Source organism: Amblyomma mixtum, chromosome 3 (assembly GCF_055824585.1).
Source record: "Amblyomma mixtum isolate Tamu chromosome 3, ASM5582458v1, whole genome shotgun sequence".
In the NCBI taxonomy this organism is placed as follows: domain Eukaryota; kingdom Metazoa; phylum Arthropoda; class Arachnida; order Ixodida; family Ixodidae; genus Amblyomma; species Amblyomma mixtum.
In genome coordinates this window covers 79,499,222-79,523,033 of record NC_143014.1, presented here as the reverse complement: position 1 = coordinate 79,523,033, position 23,812 = coordinate 79,499,222, and the positions used below count along the sequence as shown (strand labels likewise).

The following is a 23,812-nucleotide window of genomic DNA, read 5'->3' as shown; positions in this document are numbered from 1 at the left end:
ATTGTGATTAATTGCTTTCAGTTCGGGGATTCTGGGCTGAAACTGATCACATGCAATTGACTGCTGATTCTGGTTAATTGCTTTCAGTTCGGTGATTCTGGGCTGAAACTCATCTCAGAACACCTCCCTAAGCTGCAAGTGCTCAACTTGTGTGAGACTCCAGTCACTGACAAAGGGCTGTCTTCGCTTGAATGTAAGCATCACCATTCTCATAAAAAGTGTTTTGAACTGTTTAACTTTTTTCTCCTCTCTTTTCCAGTGTAATGCATAGTTTTTTTTTCTAAATAATGTTTGTCCTGTAGAGGTTTTAGCAGCCAATGAAAGAGTTACTGTTATCGCTTTGTCTACACTCGCCCTTTTCATAAGCTAGCATATAAAAAATGCAGTCACAGTGTGGTGGTAAGAGCAGTGGGCCACATTTTATGTCCATAGCTTAGGCACTGGGCGCCTGATAGCCTGTTTTGTTCTGTGCTGGTGTCAAGGTTTGTTACTCTGTGAAGCATCCACTGTTTTATAACACCTATAGGCTGCAACAGATTGAGAGGAGTAGTGCTAGTGCATAAGGATTTTTTTGCTGTTCAAGGCCTTAAGTGTGCTATTGAACGGAAAATGTAAAATCAGCAGCACAGACCAGTGGAATGGGACAAATATAGTAAGATTGGAATAGTCACTGATCTGCATTAGCATAATTGCAAAATCGTTCACAAGTGCCAGCGTGCTTACAAAACTGTCTGAATTAGGCAATTTATGTCTTCAAAAAAAAAAAAAAATTGCTTACACCCAGCGCAGCAGAATCGTAGCAAGCAGCTTTATTTCCGAGCCACATTTGCTTTGTTGGTTTCGTAGAGCCTCATAGTGTTTGCTTGTTCTGGGGGTAGCGAAATTTGTTTGACGATTTGCAGTTATTTGTTTGCTCACAACTTCCCCAAAAACAAAACTGTGTTCAGTGTCTTTGCTTATTACGGATTTAAAAAATTTACTGCATGCTTAAACATGCACACATTAAACTACCTCATTTTTAAGCTGTGTTGCTAGCCTTACAAAGAATATAATATTTTATATTGCAGTGAAATAGGTTACGTATTGCAATTACACATGGTAGTTACTGCTGTGTCTCACTTTTTCATTGGTGTCAGCAGGCTGCAAACCAGCCATATTTCGTCTCTTTTCCATTCCACCTTTAAACAGGCATTAAAGGGAAATATTAATAGAAACAAGAAACTGCATTAGCCAAATAGATTTCACTTTGGGAACTTTAATGGCATTCTTTCTATGCAATAATGTGACCGTGTTGCTGATTCACACAGCCAAGATCAGTTCAGCAGCCGCAGGGCCCCTGGACTCAGGGGTCCACCCATGTGCAACCAAAATTTCCAAGCAGATAAAAAGTTCTTCTTTCTCACTGTGAACAAACTGCAATATAAACTCATTTTCCTCCCCCATTTACACTTCCATGCAATGCAGGCAGTGTTGCAACGTATTTATGACAGGCAATTCTCTGAGCTTGTCAAAAGGGAAACAAATTAAAATGAATAACCATATGGCCTGCATGTCAAACAGCCCTTATTATAATAGTTATCAACATATGGCGCTAGTACCATAATGTTTACCGACTTACCAGCATGTGAAGTGAACTGTGTTTTTCATTTTTGTGGGTCACTAGTGTTGCACATTAAAGTGATGTACCATTAAAGTGATGTACCAATCATGACCAGTGAACAGCCCCGCCGCGGTGGCTCAGTGGTTACGGCGGTCGGCTGCTGACCCGAAAGACGCGGGTTCGATCCCGGCCGCGGCGGCTGAATTTCTTGAAGGCGAAATTCTAGAGGCCCGTGTGCTGTGCGATGTCAGTGCACGTTAAAGAACCCCAGGTGGTCGAAATTTCCGAAGCTCTTCACTACGGCGTCTCTCATAGCCTCAGTCGCTTTGGGACGTTAAACCCCAATAAACCAACCAACCATGACCAGTGAACAGTTGACATGACCAGGCTCAGTTTCCAGAATTCTTGAGGGGCATCACAACATGTCTTTTGCTTTTAAGTAATTTTAAAAAAAATCTTACCCAAGCTCTCTTCTTGGTGCAGATTACATGCTTGTAATTTTGGGGCACTAATCTCTCTATCAAGCTCTAGTATTTCCCTGTAGTTTCCCTTTAAGAGAGATAACTGCTGTGTGTGGTAAAGAAACAGGTACAAGAAACCTTTCCTGGAATTTTTTACTGTGTAAAAGTTCTTTCAGTCATTAGCAATTTTTAAAATCTTTTTTCATTCATTTTGACTATAAAACTTGTTTCCTTAAGAGCAAATTTGATATATGCTGAATATCTTTGCCCCTTGGTTTCAGTGGCTGTTGGCTTCTGTCATTGCTTATGCTCAGGTAGACATAAAATAGCTTTGTGCTAATGTGAAATCATAAGGGCTAAGGCACTGTCCATTACAAGGACTGGGAAACTGCTAAAAGGTTTTGAGGGCACTGAGGGCATTGCTGTTTGTGCTTGTGTTATTTTGGAGATTTGTACTGCATTTGTGTCAGTGGTGTGATCTCTTGTGTTATTTTCTTCTCGTTATTTACGTGCAGCAATGAAAAGCTTGCGGAAGTTGAACTTGAACAGCACCAATTTGTCTGCACAAACATTTGAGTGTCTGAAGGTAAGTGGCAGTTCTTGGTTAGATTTGTGGGATTTGCATGTAGAATGAGGGGAGTTTACTTGTGTAAAAATGTTTATATTCATTTTCAACATTTTCATATTTTGCTTGTTCAGGACTGATTATTAAAAGAGGCATTGTGCACTGTAAAAATGTGGTCTACATGTAATTTCGTTAAGCATACTGCTAGTTTCAACACCATGTCCATTCTGTGAATGAAGGCCTTAAAAACAACTTCGAAAATTTATCTGGATATTAAAGGTGCAAAAATTTATATTTTCTGTCATTGCTAGAAATAAAATGGTTTGGTTGGCTGATTACCACTGCAAGGAATTACCTAAGCACCAGCTTGGGAATTTCTGAATTTTTTCAGTGCAAGCTCCAAGCAAGACAGTAAGCACATGACAATCAAATGTACAAACTGAATAAAATATTCAACAAGTATTGTTAGACAGTCGTCCGAAATTGGCTGTCACTTACATTTTTCAGCTTGCTTTAAATTTAAAAGGGGGATTGAATATTTTTGAGTCGCTTGACACATCCACATGCTCACTTTACTAGGAAAGCAGACAGCTTTAACTGGGCATTCTATGTGTTCATGACTAGTAAAATATAAGCTTGAATAACACCTCTCTGTTCACCTTTCAAGGCAGGCCTTTTTTTTTTCTCTCTCTCTTTTGAGAGAACCCAAATCAGGATAGTCATTTTTTGAAGCCAAGGCTGCCATGCTGGTGGCATGCAATTTCATTTTGTTAGAGCCTTTTCAAACCTTTCGATGACAGTGCATAACACTCACGTGTCTGAAGTAGCTGCATGTTGTCCTGCATGACCATGATGGAGGGCATGTCAGTTTCTTTCTTGGGATGACGAAGGGTGGTGAGGAGTTAAATTTGATGCTTGGTGTTTGTAGTCAAGAGTTTGTGTGTCACCGTCCACATGGCTTTTTAGAATTTTGTAACTTAAAAATCACAAGATTCACAAGTTCCACAATATTTAGAAGAAAATTTTCTCTGGGTAAATGCCTTCATATGCTCTTCAAAATATATGTCTTCTATTTCAAAGTGTTCACAAGTTTTGTGAGCTATCAAAAATGCTGCCATGCCTTTTTTTTTTTTAAGGGGTGGGGGAGTGTTCAAGCAGTACTTCACTATACTCCCTTTAACACTTAACATGCAATGTTAGGGAGGCCGCACAAGTAGTGCGCCCACAAAAGTACTTCTACTTCTTGAAGCCTCGGTGAGGGTTTTCGCAAAAACTTGGAGCCCCGTATAAAACAACATGCTAGGCATTGCAAATCATGGACAAGGCAGTCACTGATGGGGAAATACTGTATTAACTTGTGTAATTTGCACTTCAAAATTACACAAGTTTCAAATTAAGGCTTCAAAAAGGGGTGCATCAGTTACGCGGAGATTTTGTGAACACATCCTAAAAAAACTTTACAAAATTCATAATGTGCTATATATACCATATATTGCTGCCTATATGTCGAGCCCCCAACTTGCACGACTCACTGGCCAAAAAAAAAAAAAAATGACTTCAAATATAAGACTCATACCATCCCCTCCATCTTTCCCTGCTTGACGTTATGTAGTTCCCCGCAGGATGGCATGCACAACTCAAAGCAATAGACATGCAACTATACAATCGCAAAGACTGCAGTCATGAGGCAAATGGAGATGCTAACTAGTGGCAAGCTGGACAGCAAATGCTATGGTAGTTTCAGATTCCGTCGCATACCGGAGGTTATCGGAAGTGTGCTCTCAAAACTGTTTGTCCACTCACCACTCACACATTTCACAGCCACACATGGCAGTGCGGCTGCACTGATCTTCCCAAGTCTGCATGCTGGTGGTCTGGTGTAGCAGGGAGCGCAAAATGTGCGAGTAAAGGATTTTTTTTTTTTAAGCCCAGGTAATAAATTACAAATTACATGACCCCGCCGCGGTGGCTCAGTGGTTACGGCGCTCAGCTGCTGACCCGAAAGACGTGGGTTTGATCTCGGCCGCGGCGGCCGAATTTCGATGAAGGTGAAATTCTGGAGGCCCATGTACTGTGCGATGTCAGTGCACGTTAAAGAACCCCAGGTGGTCGAAATTTCCGGAGCCCTCCACTACGGCGTCTCTCATAGCCTCAGTCGCTTTGGGACGTTAAACCCCAATAAACCAAACCAACAAATTACATGAGTGAATACGGTACACTTATTCAGCACGGATAGAGTCGAAGCGAATACGAGTGCCAGCCGTGTTTCACTCTGCAACATGTCGCTCTTAGTTATCGAGGTCCTACTAAGAGATAGGGTGAATGCATGCCAAGAGATAAAATGAAGAGCAAGACATTGCCAGGCACGATACTTGAGCTGTGTCGCAGTGAATGATGCTTGTCTGTACTTTCGACATATGACAAGTTACTTTTTGGATGTGGATGTAGCCAGCACGAAGAGGCGCACTAGCTTTGGCGGTGTTACACTCTGTGTATGTTTCCATAGAACCACACTACATTAAGCCTTGTGTTTTGCTTCCCTCTCTCTTTCAGGAAAAGCTGCCTGCGCTGCAGGAGTGCGACGTGCGCTACACAGATGCGTGGTAATCAGTGCCAGAGAACACTTTAGACCCATATTTTGAAAGGGAGCTTGAGTTTTCCTTTTTGCCACCGTCCTGCCCGAAGCCCCCGCTTTGTGTCCTCTGTGGTCATCGAACTTGTTCCTATATCTAGAAAGGAAAATAAGTTGCCACCTGCATAGCCCTGTGGCACTATTTTTAAAAGGCCAGAAAGTTGTTTTGTGATGGTTCATTTGATGCAGGTGTCTTATCTGCTGTGTGACATTCCTTTTCAAGTTCTGCATTTGGTACAGGCCTTTGACTGTTAGTGTTCTGCAGTTGCTGTTGTGGTTATTCCTTGCTTGTTGCATTTCCAGGGTTTTTGTAACGACCAAATGTGCAAACTTGTTTTATGTGATTTGAAGTCCTTATGTGTGTGCATTTATGCACAGAATTGGGCATGCCACAAGAAGCCACCAGTTAGCTCGGGAACCTGTTTTGGTGGTATGAACAGTGTAATGCTAATTGTTCTGGTGTTATTTATTAATTTATTCCACCATTCAGGGTTTATAGAAGATAGCAGCGTTGTTTTTATTTTTCTGCATTGCGTAATAAGTATCAAAGCTGTGCTTTTTTTTTTCAGTCTGCAGCGTGTTATACCTGTGCACGTTGTGTGCTGTTGGTGATAATGGCATTCTTGTCTTGCCTCCCTGTGGTGCTTGTGCATTTGCTTCCATTTATGAGCAGTTGTCTGTCTTGTCATGGTAATTACATTATAATAACTGTGATTGTGCACCATTTGCAGTGTAACCCGCTACTTGTTCAAGCTGATATACAAACCGATTCTTGCATGGCAGGGTCTAGAGTGACTTTTCTGCCTTAAATTTTCAAGCATGCTTGTTAAAAGGTAAAAAAGTTGCTTTTTTGAGTTCCACACAGTCCACGCTAGGCTCTAATCGCCGGAGCGCCTTCTGTTGCATTTGATAACAAAGCAGCAATTTTGGAGAGAGGCATTAATGTTTTGCTCTTTTGTCCTTGTTTCTTGTCATACAAGGTTTGCCATAACATGTCTGATTGCCTGGTATTGCATTGGCAATGGAGCTTTTTTCTGAGATGTCACATACCCTCATTGTGTGTTGTATGTAAATATATATATCAAATACATTCAGGGATAGTGTAGTGTGTGTGAGTGCATAGGTGTGCCATGTGCAGCTGCAACAGGTTCAATCTGTAGGCCATGTGGAGCCTTGAAGTATCAATTTACTCTTTACTGCTCAGAGTACTGTGCCGTGTTGTATTGGTGATTATGTGTCAAGAGTTATCAATCTTTTTGGGGTACTGCTGTGTTAATTTATCGATAATGCTATATTATATAGTGGCCATTATAGCCTATAAGTATACATCTTGTGCACTACGCTGCTAGAAGAAAAAGGTGTAATTAGCAGAAACATACCTTTTATGTAGCTTTGCTTCTCAAGTATAATGCTTCATCGTTGAACCGTTAGGTGCTGCATGTGTCTGGATGCCACCAAAAGGCCCCAAGCAAATTCCTGCAGCCTGTGCTGCTGTGTTCTAAGTCCCTAGCCAGCTGTGGAGGCTTGACGCAATCCCATGGCTGGGCAACATGCCGAGCCTGTTCACTCGGTCATAACGAGCTTCTCTTTTCTGGACCCTTTTCAGCCTCCTTTCTCTCTTATGTCTCCCCCCTCCCCACCCTAGTTAAGGTTGTGCCCATATTCTCTGAGCTTGCATGAGACAACAGTGGTCAGACGAAACACAGGTGTCAGCCTGTGTTGTTCAAACAGTACAAAGTAGAGCATATATATATTGACTGTAAAAAGCTGCTGCAAGGGCCCATTTTCTGTGAACACTGGAATGTTTGGGGGGCCTCCTTTTAGACAAATTAATCATTTGTTTCATAGTGGCATTTGGTTTTTGGAGCACCTCAAACAGTGCAAGGTACAAAGGTTTTATGGTCTTACAGGTCCTTGAGTACGACAAAAATTGCGAAAACTGTCTTCTGTATATTTGGCTGCCTGTTTATTCTTCCTCTTTTCATTTTGGCGAAGTCTGGTAGCACAGTGAAATTGTATGATGGAGTGAAAAGCTGCTCAGATGAGCCAACAAACAAGGGCCCATATAGTGCCACCCAAAGGAAGTTGCCTGCCTGGCTCACTAAAGTGGGTTCGGAAAAAGAAAACAAGGAATGAGCAGCACAGGGCACAGGCTTGTCTGCTGCAGTTGTGTCAAAAAAAAAAAAAATCTGCCTTAGCAAGCAACGTACAAACCATCTGTGTGTGCTTTCAGACTATGTTTCTGTTGGCACATGTTTACACTCTTTCATGTAAGCCTACTTACTTTTTCTTGGCCTCTGCAATGTAGCATTTCCTTGTGCAACATAAATTTATGTGAAGCCTTTTCTTTATGCTGCTTTTCTGACCTTCCGATATCAAGTTCAACACTTATCACCTGAACAGCACAAATCATGGGGGAAACCTGAACTCTTGAGTGCTAGCTCACTTAACACAAAGATTACATGTACAAATTATAACTTTCACTTATAATGTTTATGAATTCAAAGTGTTGTCCATCTTGCAGGCTTAGCTTTCATGTACAAACGTCTTGGCAATGTTCAGTATGTAGTTTAGTGTTAGTGGGTTGGTTGTCATGTGTAGCGTGACTTGCATGTCGCGTGTGTCAAACTTTCCCCCATGGAAAAAAAGAGTAGTTCAGTAGTACTACAGAGTTGCATATTCATTTTGTGCTTGTAAACCACTAAATTGAATCACTGATGTGGTTGTTTTAATGGAAGGCTCGCTCTGATGTTGATGTAGAGGAGTCTCCTTGCGAGCTCCTGTATGTACTGACAAGTCAATTGGCCTTCGTGGATTCTCACTGGCTCACGTACATGAACAAGAGGACTGGTTCTTCGTGTGAACTGTTGATTCATGGAAATATATTTTTGTGGTTTGTATTGTGGTGAAAGATTTAATGTTTGGCCATCCCCCTCCTCTCCGCCATCAGAAAGCTTGATACTGTGCACTTGATGGGTGTCACCACATCACTTGCTTTTTCTCGTACTTCTGTGCCGATACACAACATCAAATAGGCTGTCAGGGCATTTTGAAATGGGAGCATACATGGTCTTTTGCATTTGAGTGCACAAGATTAAAAGGAAGTGAAAAGTCTGAACAAGTGGTGAGAACACTGTATGCATTCCACCTGTTACTCTGCTACTCACCATGCCCTTCATGAAGTTCAGTAGTGACAGCCAATCCGCATCTGATGATATGTCTGTGGGGACAGCGCCGTATAACAGAAATGCAAGTAGCATTACATCACTTGATTAACTGGTGAATGCTTTGCTGCTCTTTTTCTGGTGCATCAGACATGTAGTGCACTATGCTTGGTGGCCATGCGAAGCATTGGAGTACTTAAACGTGTGTTGTGTACTTGCATTTTGCAAGCATTGTTGTTTGCTGTGCATATTTATAACTTTGGAAGAGAGCAAGTCTGACATACTCTGGACACTTTCATGTCCACCATATGATGGAGCTAACTACTAAAATTGATTAAATTTGGGAACATTGCATTTCACATTATTCACTGTACCACCATTAATTCATTCGTATCTTTTAGTGTATGATCTCTGCTATAACTATATTGTTCTTGTGTGTGTGTAATGCCTATTACTTTTTTTTTTGCTGCATTAAATATAATTATGTTTATGAATTGCCTGTTTTATTTGACTCTGCACTGTTCTGTGTGTTGCAGACCGTGCACCGCTCGGTCCTGTAAGCACACACTACATTTATCGAGGCTACTTTGAGCTTGCTGGAGGCAAATTTTGTTTCAAATTAACATGACCGAGAAGGGATGCATGCATAGAAGGGTGTTGGGTGCTACAGTTTCCTACAGGACTTGCAAAATCCTACCAGTTAGGGTCGGATTTCGTGAGTCGTACCTGTCGTCTGCTATGCCAGTGTTGCCATACTGCGCAAATCCCAGTAATGCCAGGATACAACTTAAGTCTGCAGTGAAGCTCCGCCCACATTCAGCCTCCGCGCACAGAATTCCTCCACGACGAAAACATAGTCCGCTGCTGAAACGTTTTTTGTTATGTAAACAAAAGTTTTATCACAAGAAAAAAATTGTGATCTCTAAAACTTTGATAGACGGATTGTGTGGTATAGTCAAGCATTAAAAAGCTGATTTCCTTTACAGTTGCGATTGGCCAGCGGAGTAATACAAGACGCCGCGGACTGCGTCCCAGTGTTAACTGCTGTTTTTTTAAGTTGTATCCTACTATAGCCAGACTGTGAATTAAAACCCAGTGTGGCCAGACTATTTACACCACTCTCCCTTTTACGTACTCCTTCGCCTACCGCTACGCTATCGCGCCGTAACCGCCCAGCTTCTTAGAGCAGCCCTGCCAGGAGTGGCCGTCGCTTGTTCGCCAAGCGAAAGAGCACGTCCGTGGCGGCTGTGAATTGTTTTTTAGTAACCGATGTCTCGTGCAGATGGGTACCACAGGCGAAATGTGCCGCTGCGTGGCCCCAGCGAGCGTATTAAGAGAGAGACGTGTGCTATTCTTGAAATAAGCGTTATGCACAGATTCACGCAACTCAGTTGTCGTATTAGAAAATGAAGCCTCGCGCAGATGGGTACCACAGGCGAAATCTGCCGCTGCGTGGCCCCAGCGAGCGTATCAAGCAGAGACAGACGCGTGCTTATCTTGAACTAAGCGTGTTATGCACAGATTCACGCAACTCAGTTGTGTTAAAATGAAGTCTCGTGCAGATGGGTACTACAGGCGAAATCTGCAGCTGTGTGGCCCCAGCGAGCGCATCAAGCCGAGACAGACGCGTGCTATTCTTGAAATAAGCGTGCTATGCACAGATTCACGCAGCTCAGTTGTCGTATTAGAAAATGAAGCCTCGCGCAGATGGGTACCACAGGCGAAATCTACCGCTGCGTGGCCCCAGCGAGCGTATCAAGGCGAGACAAACGTGTGCTATTCTTGAAATAAGCGTGTTATGCACAGATTCACGCAACTGTGGAGGAAGAGGACAACACCGAGAACACATGTGGACAATCCCCCGCCGTGGGTATGTGCCATTCATCCCGAGGACATCATCATCATCATCATCATGTGGAGAGAAGAAGAACATGAACCCTGGCGAGGTGTACAGCTCACTGCTGCGCCGAATCACAGCCCAGATCCATCGGTTGGAGCTGGACCGTATTCGGGGAGGGGTTGGCATGGACCTGGACTCCAGCCCCTCAGGCAGGGGTGCAGAGCTGCTGCTCCCACCACTGGGCAGTGGAGGCCCGAGGCAACGGTTGGCACATCAGAACTGGGAGGAACCCTGCAGCTATGGGCAGCAGCAGCGCCTGACCAGCAGCCGCGAGGCTTCGCGTGTAAAGTGCATGGCCAGTTGGGAATATACTGGTCTTCGTCGGATCAGGAGAACATCTCTAGATGGTGGTGTTGGCAACAATGAACAAGACACCCTCAACAACATCTAAGCTATCCTTCAAAACCCTAACAGCAGGACGGAGCATCGCAAGCAATCATTGTCACAGCTCATGCCCCTCACCAAGGATGGCTCACCAGAGCTCTGGGATCTTCAGAAATGTGCTGTGGTGCCTCGTGGAAAACCTTGAAGAGCAAGTGGTCCCTGTAAAAGTGGCTGCTCTGCGAGCTTTGGCAAAGTTGCTGAAGAGGCAGCCTCAGCACTTCCACAACTATGCTGAGCTCACCTTGATCAATATCTTTGGAACACTGAAGCAACCTGAGAGAGAGGTGTGCCATGCTGCTGAGATGTGCTCCATGGAGGCTGCTGCCACACTGCCTCCCGAGCAGGCAATGTGCTTGCTGCACTCGCTCATTGGGGAGTCGGATGATCAAGATGTAGTCATTGCTGCCATCAAGGTCAGGCTTGTGAAGGTGCATCCGTAAAGGATAATTGTAGAGCTTCTGCCTCAAATGATGCCAGTTTTGCTGAAGGCGTACGATCACAATGAAAGTTCTGTTCGGAAGGCGGCAGTATTCTGCATGGTGACGCTGCATGGTGTGGTTGGCTCTGAATTGATGGGGCCACACTTGGCTTCCCTTATGGGATGCAAGTTGAATCTTCTCAACTTGTATATCCAAAGAGCACAGGGCAACAGCAGCAGAAGCACCCTAGGCTCCCCTTCGAACATGACGTCTTCCTCAACCAATCCCTGATGACATGAAATATCGCCTAACGAACCCACGCTCCCTGCTTTGCTGGTTAACTGTACCATGACTGTGACCTTGTGCCGAGTATCACTTGCTCTGTCGGTGGAAATGAACTTTCTGACTATGACCTCAGGCACCTGCTTTTTTTGTCTTCTTTAGCAGACTCCGGCATTTGTTTTGTCTTTGCTGCAGTGTGCGTCTTCTTCATGACACCTGTGAGAGAGAGAGTAGTGCTCCACTTCCAGGTGAACAGATTGGCTGCTTTCAGGGATTTCATTGTTGTCCTTTGTGTGTGCGTGCATGCGTGTACCTTCGTCACGCTCCCAGCACCTGTGAAAGCTCGCTGGCCGGTAACAGGAATATTTATTTGCACGAGTATAGTGGACAACGATCCAGGCTATATATGACAACCGCTTGCAACAAAAGTGCATGCTCGTATGTGAGATATGTGCTTCAGCTGATTATGCTTGCACTCATGCCTTCCCTTATTGACTGAGGTGTTAAAAATAGCAATATATTGAAATTTCCTCAAAAGAGATATTGGTATATCTGCTCCTTTGCCGGTTAACAAGTTTTGCAATTTTGTTACGTGAATTTGTGCATAACACGCTTATATTATTTCAAGAATAGCACTTGTCTCTCTCGTCTTAATACGCTCGCTGGGGCCACGCAGCAGCACATTTCGCCTGTGGTACCCATGTGTGCGAGACATCGGTTTCTAAAAATTCAGGGGGGCACTTTGTTAACCTAAAGTGCGGTGAGGCGAAAGCCTTAAGCGCAGTGTTGCTGCTTGTGTCACTGATGTGTGGTTAAGATGTTAGCTTCGCCTCTAAGAGTGGAACGTGACAGCGTCTTGCAACGCTGCCAGGGAGTCCACAGAATGCCATCGCCCATTCGGCTCTACACCTTGCTCGACGGTAAATTGGTTTTTGAAGAAAGGACAAGTATCTCTCTCGCATATCTCGGTGGACACCTGAACCTCGTCGTAACGGGAGGGAAGAAGATGGGAGTGAACGAAGACGCCGTATTAGCTAGACGCGCCTTTGTTCATTCCAAACCATCGAGCTGGCATGGCGGAGTGGTTAGCGTGCTCGTCTCGCACTCTGGAGACCCTGGTTCGGTTCTCGACCAATTTCCTACTCGGTTTTATTTATTTATGTGGTCTGACTAGAAAGGTTAATTAGGCTAATTGGTCTTTACTATTGTTCTAATGCCATCCATAATGTCCTGTCACATTACCTATCAAGTGATGGAACTCTCTAGAATGTTCGACACAATGTCTATGAAACGTGTAGCAAAGTCTAACTATTAATGATGGTTAATGATAGTTAAGCATGACTTACGCATTTCGTGATACTTGTTAATGTATGGTTAGTGATAGTTAAGGTGCAGGCCCAGTGCACAGTCCCACATGCCACTTCTTAACTACTAATTACCAATTAGTCATTAAGTACAATGATATAACCATGAAATCCCTTACCAATTGGCTATTGATGGGCATATGCCCATATAAGGCATGCATCCGAAACGCGGACGCATTTGCTAACACGTCTTGGTCACGACAGTATGAGGCATTAAAGGCTTTCACCTTAATAACCAATTTCACAACCGCCACGGACGTGCTCTTTCTCTTGGCGAACAGGCGACGGCCACTCCGGGCAGGGCTGCTCTAACGAGCTGGGCGGTTCCAGCGCGATAGCGTAGCGGTAGGCGGAAGAGAATATTAATTTTTTAACAAGCCTTTTGTGAATTTACAGGTACTGACCATGCTTAATGTAGACAACAGTATAAACGTTTTTGTGCTTGCAGTGAATTTGGTACATCTTTGTCGTAATGAATGCGGCGACGCTGTGAGCCGAAACATTAACAGGTGCAAGCTCGATGCGAGCTCCTACACACCGGCGGCGATCGTAACGCAGTTTACGCCTGAGTGCAGTCCACTGCAGAAAGTTCTACCCGTACAAATGGCGGCTAGAAGCATAAAATTTGATCCCGAGAAGGCTAGGACGCTTTCTGACGCTTGCAACGGTTTGGCTGATCGTTCACTTTGCAGGGCTCTAGACTATGGTGACGAGTTACACAGGTTAATCTACCCTATGCACCAGTAACTACGCAGTCAGCTGACGCGCTGCGGTACCGAGTGCTCGCGAGAGCACTCCCCTCGCGACACTTCAGCACACAGCTGCGAAAAGCAAAAGGTGACGTTCCCGCCGCGCACAGCACAGATTTACTTTTTTAAAATTTCATTTGTAGTGTGCGGGGCCGCAACTTTAAACCGGCTTCTTTGACCTACATTGCTTTGACCGAAGAGTGGATGCTTTCAGCAACCACCGCGCAACGCGGTAACTTTGGTTACAGCCACTGTACTTTGGTAACGTTCATGGAGGAAGGAAAACTCCATGGTAACGTTACTGACTGACGTTACTATCCCAGTTCACTACAGATACAGCTAGTACCATGGAGGAAGGAAGTTATTTCCTTCCTCCATGGCTTCCTCCACCAACGTTCGGCTCGGCTAGGCTTGGCTAGGTCATTGCTAAGCAAGCTCGGCTAGTTCCGGCATGTTCCAGTGGATTTGAACGGCTTGAAACGGACGGACGGGCCGAGCCGCCGAGCTTGCTTGCCGAGCGGCTGAGCTCCGTCCGGTCGTGAGGTCGGCGACGTACTCTGTAGCGTTGCGTTGTCCGTTTCTGCTGATCTGTCCGATGGATGTCCTTTTGCGCATTTCCTATCGTGATGGCTGCGCCGTTTTCTGCAGTTGTGGAGGTCTAGCGTCATAATGGGTTGTGTAGACCGCTTGTCGTGACTGTCATAATGCATTACGGTACCGTGTTCTGCAGGTTCCGTCAGTGCGGGCGCCCTGGACGTGAGCGCAAAGTTCATTGAACTGAGATTGTCCTGCTGTGGTGCACGAAGTTCACTGTTGTGCTGATAACGTTTTATTTTTTTTTATATATATATACACTAGAGGCAAGTAGCAACGTTTTCTTTTTTGGTGCCGTTTACGAAAGACGCGAGTAAACTAGTTTGTCTGCACGTCATGCCTTAGCTGAAAATAACACATCTGCTACTCTTTGCGACCACTGAGCATGTTTTATTGCAACATTAACATTGCTGATTGCTGAGATTCTTTTGAATCATGCAGTGTAAAATTGTCTAGTTCACCTTATTAGGCTTCCATATCGTTATCTACTAGTGGGCAGAGGATCATTAGCTTTCAATGTCGTGGTTACTGGACGCTTGCGAGTGATCACTGACGTTTCATGTTTTTGTGCTATTGCTGAGCAAGCAAGGGTGTTTAATCTTCTCAGTGTAGTGTGAAAAACTCAATTGCTGCGAATAACAAGCCATTCAGTCACGTCAGGGCGGTGCTTGTGTTTTTCTTCACCGTTGAGAAAAACTAGTTCGAAGCTTGTTGTTAAGATTGATTGATTGATTGATTGATTGATTGATTGATTGATTGATTGATTACTGAACTTTAGTCGCTGCATATGCTAAGCCAACATGCACCTGCGTTTTGCTAGCTATCTAACATGAACAGCTCCTCACGGAATGTGAGATTTAGAGGACTGCTCATTAGTATTCACATGAGATTTTAACTTTTCAAATAGGTCGCAATAACAACCTATCCTCGTTACAACACTGCCTTCTGAGCTTAAGGTGCGTGTTTGCACCTCAGTGCTGTTAAAACACTTCAATTTTCTGTTGTCTGGTTATGGTGTCACTGCAGTATGTTGTTGGGCGGTTGGTTCTCTGGTTAAACCTCTGAGTGGTGCTTCAGCTTCTTAGTGTCAACATTTCACGCTTTGCTCAAGCTGTCATGAATTGCTGCTACAGGGAGTAAACGTGTGCCACTAAGGCTTTCTCCAACCAAGTCATGCTACTGTGCAGTCCTGCTACCATAAAACGTTTGATGGTACTGTAGCACAGCACTAGAGACCAAAAAAAAATAGCAAGAAAATGACACAGGTTTGCTGTCTTTATCCCCAGTGCTGCACTACACTAGCAGGAAGGAGCTCTGCCATCAAGCCCAAGTTTAAAGCAGTAAACCCCTCATCCTGCTCCCGTCGCTCTTTTTAGTCAGTTCAATCCACATTACCATAATTCTAATTTCAAATTATGACCACATACAGATGAAGTGATGGTTTCACCCCGAGTAGGTGACATTACTATGCCAACCTTCTTTTTTTTTGTTTACTGTCATCGACATAAGACGTCTATCTATTGTAATCTTCTTTGCAAAATGTTTGTGAGACTATTTAAAATATTTGTGTGTCCCAGCCATGGCTTGCATTTTTGCATGTGGTCTGTCTTTCAGAAAGTGCTACAGTTAGAAGGAAAACAAATTTGGAGTACTAGACTGACATTCATTATTTTTCCTCTCTTAGCCATAACGTGCCCTGTCCAGTCCATTTAAAAACGCACAGTACAAATACACATGATATCTTTTTGCAGAAAGTGCAGTTTTACGAGTTTAATTTTAATTAATTTTTATTAGCTGATGCCGCCTGTACATACCATGGAGGTATGAGACAACCTGAAGACATGAGCACATGGCTTGAGCTAATTCCCATGCCATGGAGCGTTTTCCGTGCAAGTATTCCTCTATTGCTAGTGTGCAGCTGTAGAAGTTACATCCACTGTCACCAGATGCTGCATGGCAAGCCGTACTGCGGTCTCAGACCGAGTGGCCAACTCTGTGCAGCACTGGTCATTCTGCAAGCCATGTGCTCATGTATTCCAATCAAATCTAACAGCAGCGGTGCTTACGAAGTATCTTGTGATCTTTGATGCTCCACTACAGATATTAAAAGTCCTTGAAAGCATGAGTTGATTCATTAATTTTTTTCTCTTCAATTAGCTCCTGACTTGACCATTTACTAACATTTCAGAGTAGTAGCAGTCACAAAGGGGCCATTCGGTTGATCATGTTTGAAATGTACATGCTACTTGGAATACAAGACGCAAATTGTGATTGACATTTGTGCATAAGTGGGCATGCTTGCTTATCTCATGACATCTTGCACATGCAGGCAAGAACTGGCCAGTGCAAGTTCAAGACACCACCATGTCATCACACGTGAAGCGGGACACATCATACCGCTCATATGATTCAGAATGGGAAGCCAAAGAAGAATTGCGTCTTCGAGAATTGGAGGAAGCCCGTGCTAGGGCAGCTCAGATGGAAAAAACTATGCGTTGGTGTGTGGTTTTGTGCTAAGCACAATATATTGCTGATTATATTTCTGTTGTAAAACAGCAAACTAGGACTGAAAGTGTTCAGAGTTTCTACTGTATTTTTCTGCATATAACCCGCCTTTCCTTATAACCCACACCCCTAATTTTGACCCCACGATAGAAGAAAAATATACCCCTGGTATAACCCGTACACTTACCTGTACGAAGTACAACTAGGCACTTTTAAAAACTGCTGCCGCAGTGGCTCAGTGGTTATGGTGCTTGGCTGCTGACCCGAAAGGCGCGGGTTCGATCCTGGCCATGGCGGTCACATTTCAGTGGAGGCGAAATGCTAGAGGCTCATGTACTGTACGATGCCAGTGCACATTAAAGCTCCCCAGGTGGTCGAAATTACCTGGAGCCCTCCACTACAGCGTCCCTCATAGCCCGAGTTGCTTTGGGATGTTAAACACCATAAAACCAAAACCAAACTTTTAAAAACTGCCAGTGATCACTTTGTTGTTGCAAAAAGCTTATTTTGTGAAGCTTGTGCAATGTTTGATTTACCACATTTAATTATCTTCATCAGTGCTATGTTTTGAGACTTCGTCACTGTTGACGAACCTTTTTATCTATCCTGTGGGATTGCTTCTCACGCATCGATGATCCATTGGAAAAAAAGTGTGACGTCTGACTTTTGGACGCGAATTGTTGGTGTGAAGACATAAACTCCGTTGGCCATTCATGTAGCGCACATCCCTTTGTTGACCACTCATCGGCCTGCCAGAATAGCAGCCTTTGCATGTTGGTTACCCATTCACAGTGACATGGCTTGACATGTGTCCATTATGGTGGGGACTGCAAATGCTGTATGGACACCATAAGTTGCCTTGAGGGCGACCCATCCTACCCGCCGGCATTTGCATAAAACCTGCACTCACACTTTTTGAGTGCATTTTTTTCAATTTTGGGGCCAGGTTATATGTGAGAAAATATGGCATATAGGTGCACCAATTGTTGGTGCAAAAATGTAATGTGTAAATGTGAAAAAGTAAAAGGGAGGATGATATAAGGGTGCAAGATTATTAGCCTGCTGAAAATGAAGTGGTAGTATGCTTGCCGACTTGCTGGTGCATGGGCAGGGTACAGCTTTCGGAGGATTATTTCTGTATTGTTCATTGCTATCTTACGAGCGAGCAGATGCATCAAAGGTACATAGACACATAATTTTCTTTTGCAACACTGTTCTGCAAGAACTGTCCCATCTAAATACAGCTGTCCAACATAATCTCTAAAAATCTGTCATGTTACCCAAAGCATTATTGGTGTTCACATGCCCAGAAAATATTTGCAGAAATATTTGCAAATTTAATTTGCCTCTACCACTGGCTTATTTTCTTTGCATGTAAATCTTGGAAGAGGTGAAATTTTTGGATTTCCCCAGTATTGCCTTTTGTATATATTGCTTTCTGCAAAGCTACACAAGTGAAAAATAACCAACGCACAACCATTTTGTAAAGGCTGCCTCTCTGCAACCACTTTAACTGTGTAATACAGCATGGATAACAGTCAAATCTGGCAGTCATACTTCAGCAGCTTTACAAAGCTGTGGGTGAGTTGCTGCCTGAAGTGGGTTCTCTCTCTCGTCATTAAAGAGGCTCTGCAGAAGGTTGCAGACATTATAAGCAAACATATGCTTTAGTAGAACATTGCGTCCTGATCTTGCCACCAGGCATTGCTCTTCACTGAGTGAATGGGTTTCTGCATTTCAAGGCAACACTGGGCTATCGGGCATGCTGTAGTGGAGGGCTTGAGACTGATTTTGACCCCTCAGGCTTCTTCATCGTGTACTGTAGTATTAATACACTAGTGCTTTTGCATATTGTCTCCATTGAAGTGTGGCTGCCCTGACTGGGATTAAATCCACCAATTCCATGCTGAGCAGCTGAATGCAATAGCCACTGAGCACCATGGAAAGTCTCTTATTTATATCAGCTGCTTGGAAACTGATATGGAAAATAGCTTGTTTTCCACCTAAACCCCCTCACCCCACACTTTTCCTTGCTGAAATATTGTGAGGCAACCGGTGCCAGCCTAGCATAGCGAAAGCGACACTTTCTTTGGCAGGGGTGTTGAAACTAGGTTTCATAAATTTCTTGGGTTCCTTGGAGGACACTTTTCCCTTCCTTACTTTATTTTAGAACTAATTGTACTGTAATTGCTTATAGCAGACTGTTTCACTATGCAGCCAGTAATTAATTGAATTTGGTCATTATTGAGGGGCCATGCATCTCGGTGACCTTCTTTGTGTGCACATTAGGCAGGAAGGAATGAAGCCTAGACAGACGAGGTTACGGATTACCTTTTGAAAGCCACTGGGGTTCCTTGAGGCTAAAGAGATTGAAAAAGCTTAATCTTGGGCTTCGCAACATTGAAAATCTATGGCAAATAAGCAAAAGCACCTACCTCTTTGTTCAGTTGCAGGAGCAATGATTGACTAGAAGAGGAAGCCATGCATAACATGGAACGCCATTTCAATTAGCAGATGGCAGTTTTATCGTACAGCAGAGGTTCCCCCTTATAAAGGCAGTACTGACACGACTCTTCTTTGGGCACAGAATGTCTGGATGAAGAGCAGTGTTGGACAAAAGAACATCAAAATTTTTAGGGAGTGGTTTAACAATAGCAGTGCATTAGTTGCGACGAAAATTGTTCCCTGGGCTTTTGAATTCCAAAACATCGTTAGTTTGACTGGAATTACAAGTTTCTGGTTGTGTGTTACTCATTGTTGTGCTAATAGTTGTATAGCTAAAATAGTTGTGGTTTTCTCCATATCATGCTACTAAGAACGCCTGTGTTGCTCAAGTGCTTAATGCTGATGTGGATAAAAACTTAACTTTAGATGTCATTAAATGTATTTTGGTTGAAAATGAAAGGATAGGATCATCATTGATATTGACCACATAGCCTTTGACAACATTGGTTGTCGCTTTTTGACACCAAATTGCATGCACATTTGCTGAATATAGTTTTGTGATTGTCAAGCAAGAACTGGTTTTCGCTTTTTAACACCAAATTGCATGCACATTTGCTGAATATATTTTTGTGATTGTCAAGCAAGAACTGCACTTTTACTTCCATCAATACATTCGGGTCTTTTCTGCATTATGCATTTAGAGTGCCGCACTTTTTGCATGGAGCACTTTCCTTTCTTCCTGATTTATAATTTTTTTCGCAGTAATTCATTGTACCATGGATGTAGTCAGATTGAAAGCTAAGGAGGACTTTGCTGAATGGTCCTGATAATCATAGGTGGTTTGTTTTTAGGTGGTCGGACTGCACAGCCAACTGGCGTGAAAAGTGGAGCAAGGTGCGTACCGAACGCAACAAGGCGCGGGAGGAAGCTCGTCTGCTGAGAGCCCGTGTAGATGCAGCAACAAAGGAGGCTGCAGCTCTCAAGCGAGAAAAGCATGAACTGGAGGCAGAGGTGGACCAGCTACGTCGGGAGTTTGACTATTTGCGGTATGTAATCCAGTCAAAACAACAAAGGTCTCTTGAATTGAGAATGCTTATCTATGCAGATAGTCCATTGTGTTGTGCGTCGTGATCAGAACTTAAATGCAGTATCAAAGTCTCAGTTCGAGCTCTATACAAAGAGTGTGAGCCGTCACGACCTTACAGGACTTTAGCTCTGGCTCATGAGCGTGCGAGAACAATGCACTTGTGGCAGCTGTTGCTTCGCACTTATATCTTCTTTTGCTATGCCAGCTGTTACAATTAACCTCATTTGCGTGGTGTGGCGAAGTCATGGAATGTTTTTGTTTCAACTGCAAGGTCTTGCTAGGAGCATCTAGGAGCGGCTGACACATTTATGAAAGTTTTTGGTGTTGTTCAAACTCAGGACTGCTGAGAGTGGAACTACTACTAGCAGGGTGTCAGAATTGCTAGCATCATCTAGTTCTGCATCATCCCATGCTGAGCAAGAGCATCCTGACCAGGAGGCAAGCGGTAGCCTCCCACCTCAGCTTGAATCTGACCCTGCCGACCAGCAGGCCTCACTGATGCAGCTCCGCCTGGATGAAACAACCAAGCTACTCTTTGCCGAAAGGCAGTAAGTTACTTTTTCTGAATTACCTAGCAATATTAATATGCACTAATATTGTTGTTGAACAAGCATTATTTCAGTATTGTTCAGCTGACTCACATTTTGCAAAAGTTTCCCCCTGTAATAATATTGCACCTGAAGGAAAAAGGTTCAGATTACTGAATTTCAGCAGAGCTCATATTGCCTTATTGTAGCCTGCCTCCTGAACTATTTATTTTGTCTTGTTTATTTGCCATGGACCCATTAGTTGCTTCTCAATTTTGGCTTCCCTCATTGACGTAGCTAACGTGACTTGCTCTATTGATGTGAACATGATTACCCAACTTTTCAGTGGCACAGAAAGTGCACGGATGTGGTTGCTGGATTGTGCGTGGCCAACAACAAAAGTTGAAATAAGATTGCAATCACTCATCAGCATCCAACAAGCACAGCTGCATAGGAAAGCTATATAGCTTTCACAGATACATCATAGTTTAAGAAACATTTATCCTGGTCCAGGGAATGAATCTGGGACCACCACCTCTCTGGCCAAGTGAACTTGGGCTGCCAGCAGATGTCAGAGTGCGGCCAATTTCCTCTCTAAGTGGGAATTGTGTGTAGGGGAATCCCCCAAGTTGGAGTTGATTTGAAATGGAGTAATTTAATTAGCGTCTACCTAAACTCCCTGCACAGTTTCGACTAATGAAATTACCGCAGGCTCCCTTTAAGATGAACTTGAAGGGACCAGAAAATTTGTTCGTGCTATCAGAAGTATGTCTTAAAGGTGCAGTGAAGAGGAATCTGGACTCGTCTTTTTGTCGCGGGAACTCGATCCACACGTTCCGAGCATTCTTAGAAACTTCAACTTATTGCCCTTTGTGGCCGATTTCCCTAATTAAATCAAATTAACGTCCCGCTCCCGCCTTTATTTTTTGAATTCTCCCCGTACGGTGGGCGAAGTCGACCAACGCGTGGAGTGCCTTTCAGCCAGCTCCGTGGAGGCTTTGCTTTCGCTTTATTTTGTTTTTTAGGTTTCCGTGAATAAATAGTTTCATTCACAGACAATATAGCCGCAAAATAAGCCCGCAGAAATAAAAATATGCGCGGACTATTTGCTACTACAGATTACTACGTATTACTCCGCCGATGGCAGAGCGGCAAGCCGCCACGGAACTGGATGAAAGGCACTCCACGCGTTGGTCGACTCCGCCCACCGTATGGGGAGAATTCGGGAAAAAAAAGGCGGGAGCCGGACGTTAATTCGATTTAATTACGGAAATCGGCCACACAGGGCAATAAATCACTGTTTCTAAGAATGCTCAGAATGTGTAGATTGAGTTTCCGCGGCAAAAAGACGAGTTCAGATTCCTCTACACCTTTAACATAAGGGCTTCTAAAAAAAGATATATGAGCATGCTAGGTATTGCCATGTACATGTTACATGGAAACAGTGAATAAAATGACCTGTCAGCGAGAGGATAATTGCAAATAGAGCATTTATCACACTACACATAGAGTGAGCTGAAACTGAGGGCATGAAAAAAAGTCACATTATCCTATTTAAAAACGGCATTGGCTTATTTTTTGTTATTTCACTGTCTCTTCTCACTATACCCCATAGTGGCCGCTGTTTGTTTGTGTGTGTGTGTTTTTCTGATTTTTGCTTTCCTTCCTGCTCCGAGCGTTTCGAAGGTGTCCGGGAGGAGGGTAGCCGTGTGTCTCTCTTATCTCGCTTCTTCTGCAGCATAGCTGTCACCAACTCCATGAGCAGACACGCCATGTGCCTTTCCATCCGCTGTAGGCAATCTGCATGGTGCTGATATCTGGCCATCTCTATGCCGTAAAATATCATGTTGCGACACTGCGTCAGTTGCAAATGCAGCCCAGTAGTTCTTAACTCATTAGGGACCAAGAAAAATCTAACAGAGGGATTTTCTTCATTTTTAGCACATAATACTCTCCTATAAAGAAAAAGAGATTGCTGAAATTTCGTCACGATTGCTTTATTCCTTCCAGAGGTTACACAGGTGTACTTTTTATAGTACACTGGGTCTTCCCCATAGCACATGTGGCTACTTCACTGCATTCCTATTGGTGGCGTGAATTTTGTTATTATGTCTGCGATTTTTACGCAGGGTGATATAACACTTCTTGCAGGCCCTCATGAATATTTTCTGTCTATACTGGCACCGCAGTTATCCTACTTTGCACGGAAAGCTTTCTCCTTTTCAAAGAAGCATGAGATACGATTGAGCCAGAATGTCTGCGAACCGCTGGTTACTGCATGTCAAGGTGTAGATAATAATGAGTAACGTTCTTACCAAAGCAAAAATAGTCAGCAGGCTCGTCTCTAGCAATTTGGCAGATTGTTCAGGCTTTCACAATTGCAAAGTTGAGCTTTGGTGTCAACAACCACTATCACTTTTTGTCCCTGATGCTGATATCCTGGCAGTAGATGGCTTGATGTGAAAGGTCAACACCTGCCATACCACTGTTGTAAAAGGAAAGGAGTTTTGGCTTTTAAAAAATCTGTTTTTCTCGTGCTATAGGCAACCGCCACTCTACAAAACACGTAGGCTCACTGCTGTTATAGTTGCAAGCCATAGTTACTATACTGTTGATTGTAGACTTCAATAAAAGCATGTAACCTATATTACTGAAGCAAGAATCGATGTTTCATGGCTGCTTCTATTTCATCGCTTTCTTTGGCCCGAGTGGACACTTCCTAAACCCGTTTTGGCGAACGGTTCCTCTAGCCCTAAATTCCTCCCAGTGGAGCGTTACAAGAATGTCTTGAGAGGTAAAAAAATTACAAAAAAAAAGATGAAATGGTCACTAAGCGTTGAAATCACCTCAGGTGACGACAGGACAACACGCGCTTCCAAAAGTTTCATTTCTGAACTCAAGTACTTTCCGCAGACGGTGTGAATGGCATAACAGTAACTGTCTGCTCTGCAGAACCTTCAGTTCTTATAACCAAAGTTTATTACAACCAATTAAAATCATACCATCATCATACACAAGACCGCTAGCAGCAAGTACAGCAGCCTCCGAGGCCTTGCTGAACAAAGTGATTTTTCCCGAAAAATTGGAAGGAACCATAAGATCTATGAACTGGAATAAATAGGCGCCGTTCTGCA

At 43.6% G+C, this 23,812-nt stretch overlaps 2 protein-coding genes and 1 pseudogene across 7 annotated transcripts in view; all 3 read left to right on the top strand.

The window, feature by feature from the left end:
- Positions 1 to 8,916, top strand: part of LOC149350735 (C-Maf-inducing protein-like) — a 36,568-nt gene extending 27,652 nt beyond the window's left edge. For both annotated transcript variants that reach the window (XM_089579850.1, XM_089579849.1), the window contains exons 14-16: positions 88 to 193; positions 2,577 to 2,647; positions 5,180 to 8,916. In XM_089579850.1, coding sequence (XP_089435976.1) covers positions 88 to 193; positions 2,577 to 2,647; positions 5,180 to 5,233 — 231 coding nt within the window. In that variant the 3' untranslated portion in view covers positions 5,234 to 8,916. The remainder of the gene's footprint in view (positions 1 to 87; positions 194 to 2,576; positions 2,648 to 5,179) is intronic.
- An 864-nt stretch (positions 8,917 to 9,780) lies between these two features.
- On the top strand, positions 9,781 to 12,016 carry LOC149350734 (CLIP-associating protein 2-like; annotated as a pseudogene).
- A 4,406-nt stretch (positions 12,017 to 16,422) lies between these two features.
- LOC149350733 (coiled-coil domain-containing protein 102A-like) overlaps positions 16,423 to 23,812 on the top strand; it is a 49,601-nt gene continuing 42,211 nt past the window's right edge. For all 5 annotated transcript variants that reach the window (XR_016290417.1, XM_089579848.1, XM_089579846.1 and 2 more), the window contains exons 1-3: positions 16,423 to 16,612; positions 19,916 to 20,110; positions 20,490 to 20,699. Coding sequence is in view for 4 of the 5 variants with exons in the window: in XM_089579848.1 (XP_089435974.1) it covers positions 16,479 to 16,612; positions 19,916 to 20,110; positions 20,490 to 20,699 (539 nt within the window). In the remaining variant the exon portion in view is untranslated. The remainder of the gene's footprint in view (positions 16,613 to 19,915; positions 20,111 to 20,489; positions 20,700 to 23,812) is intronic.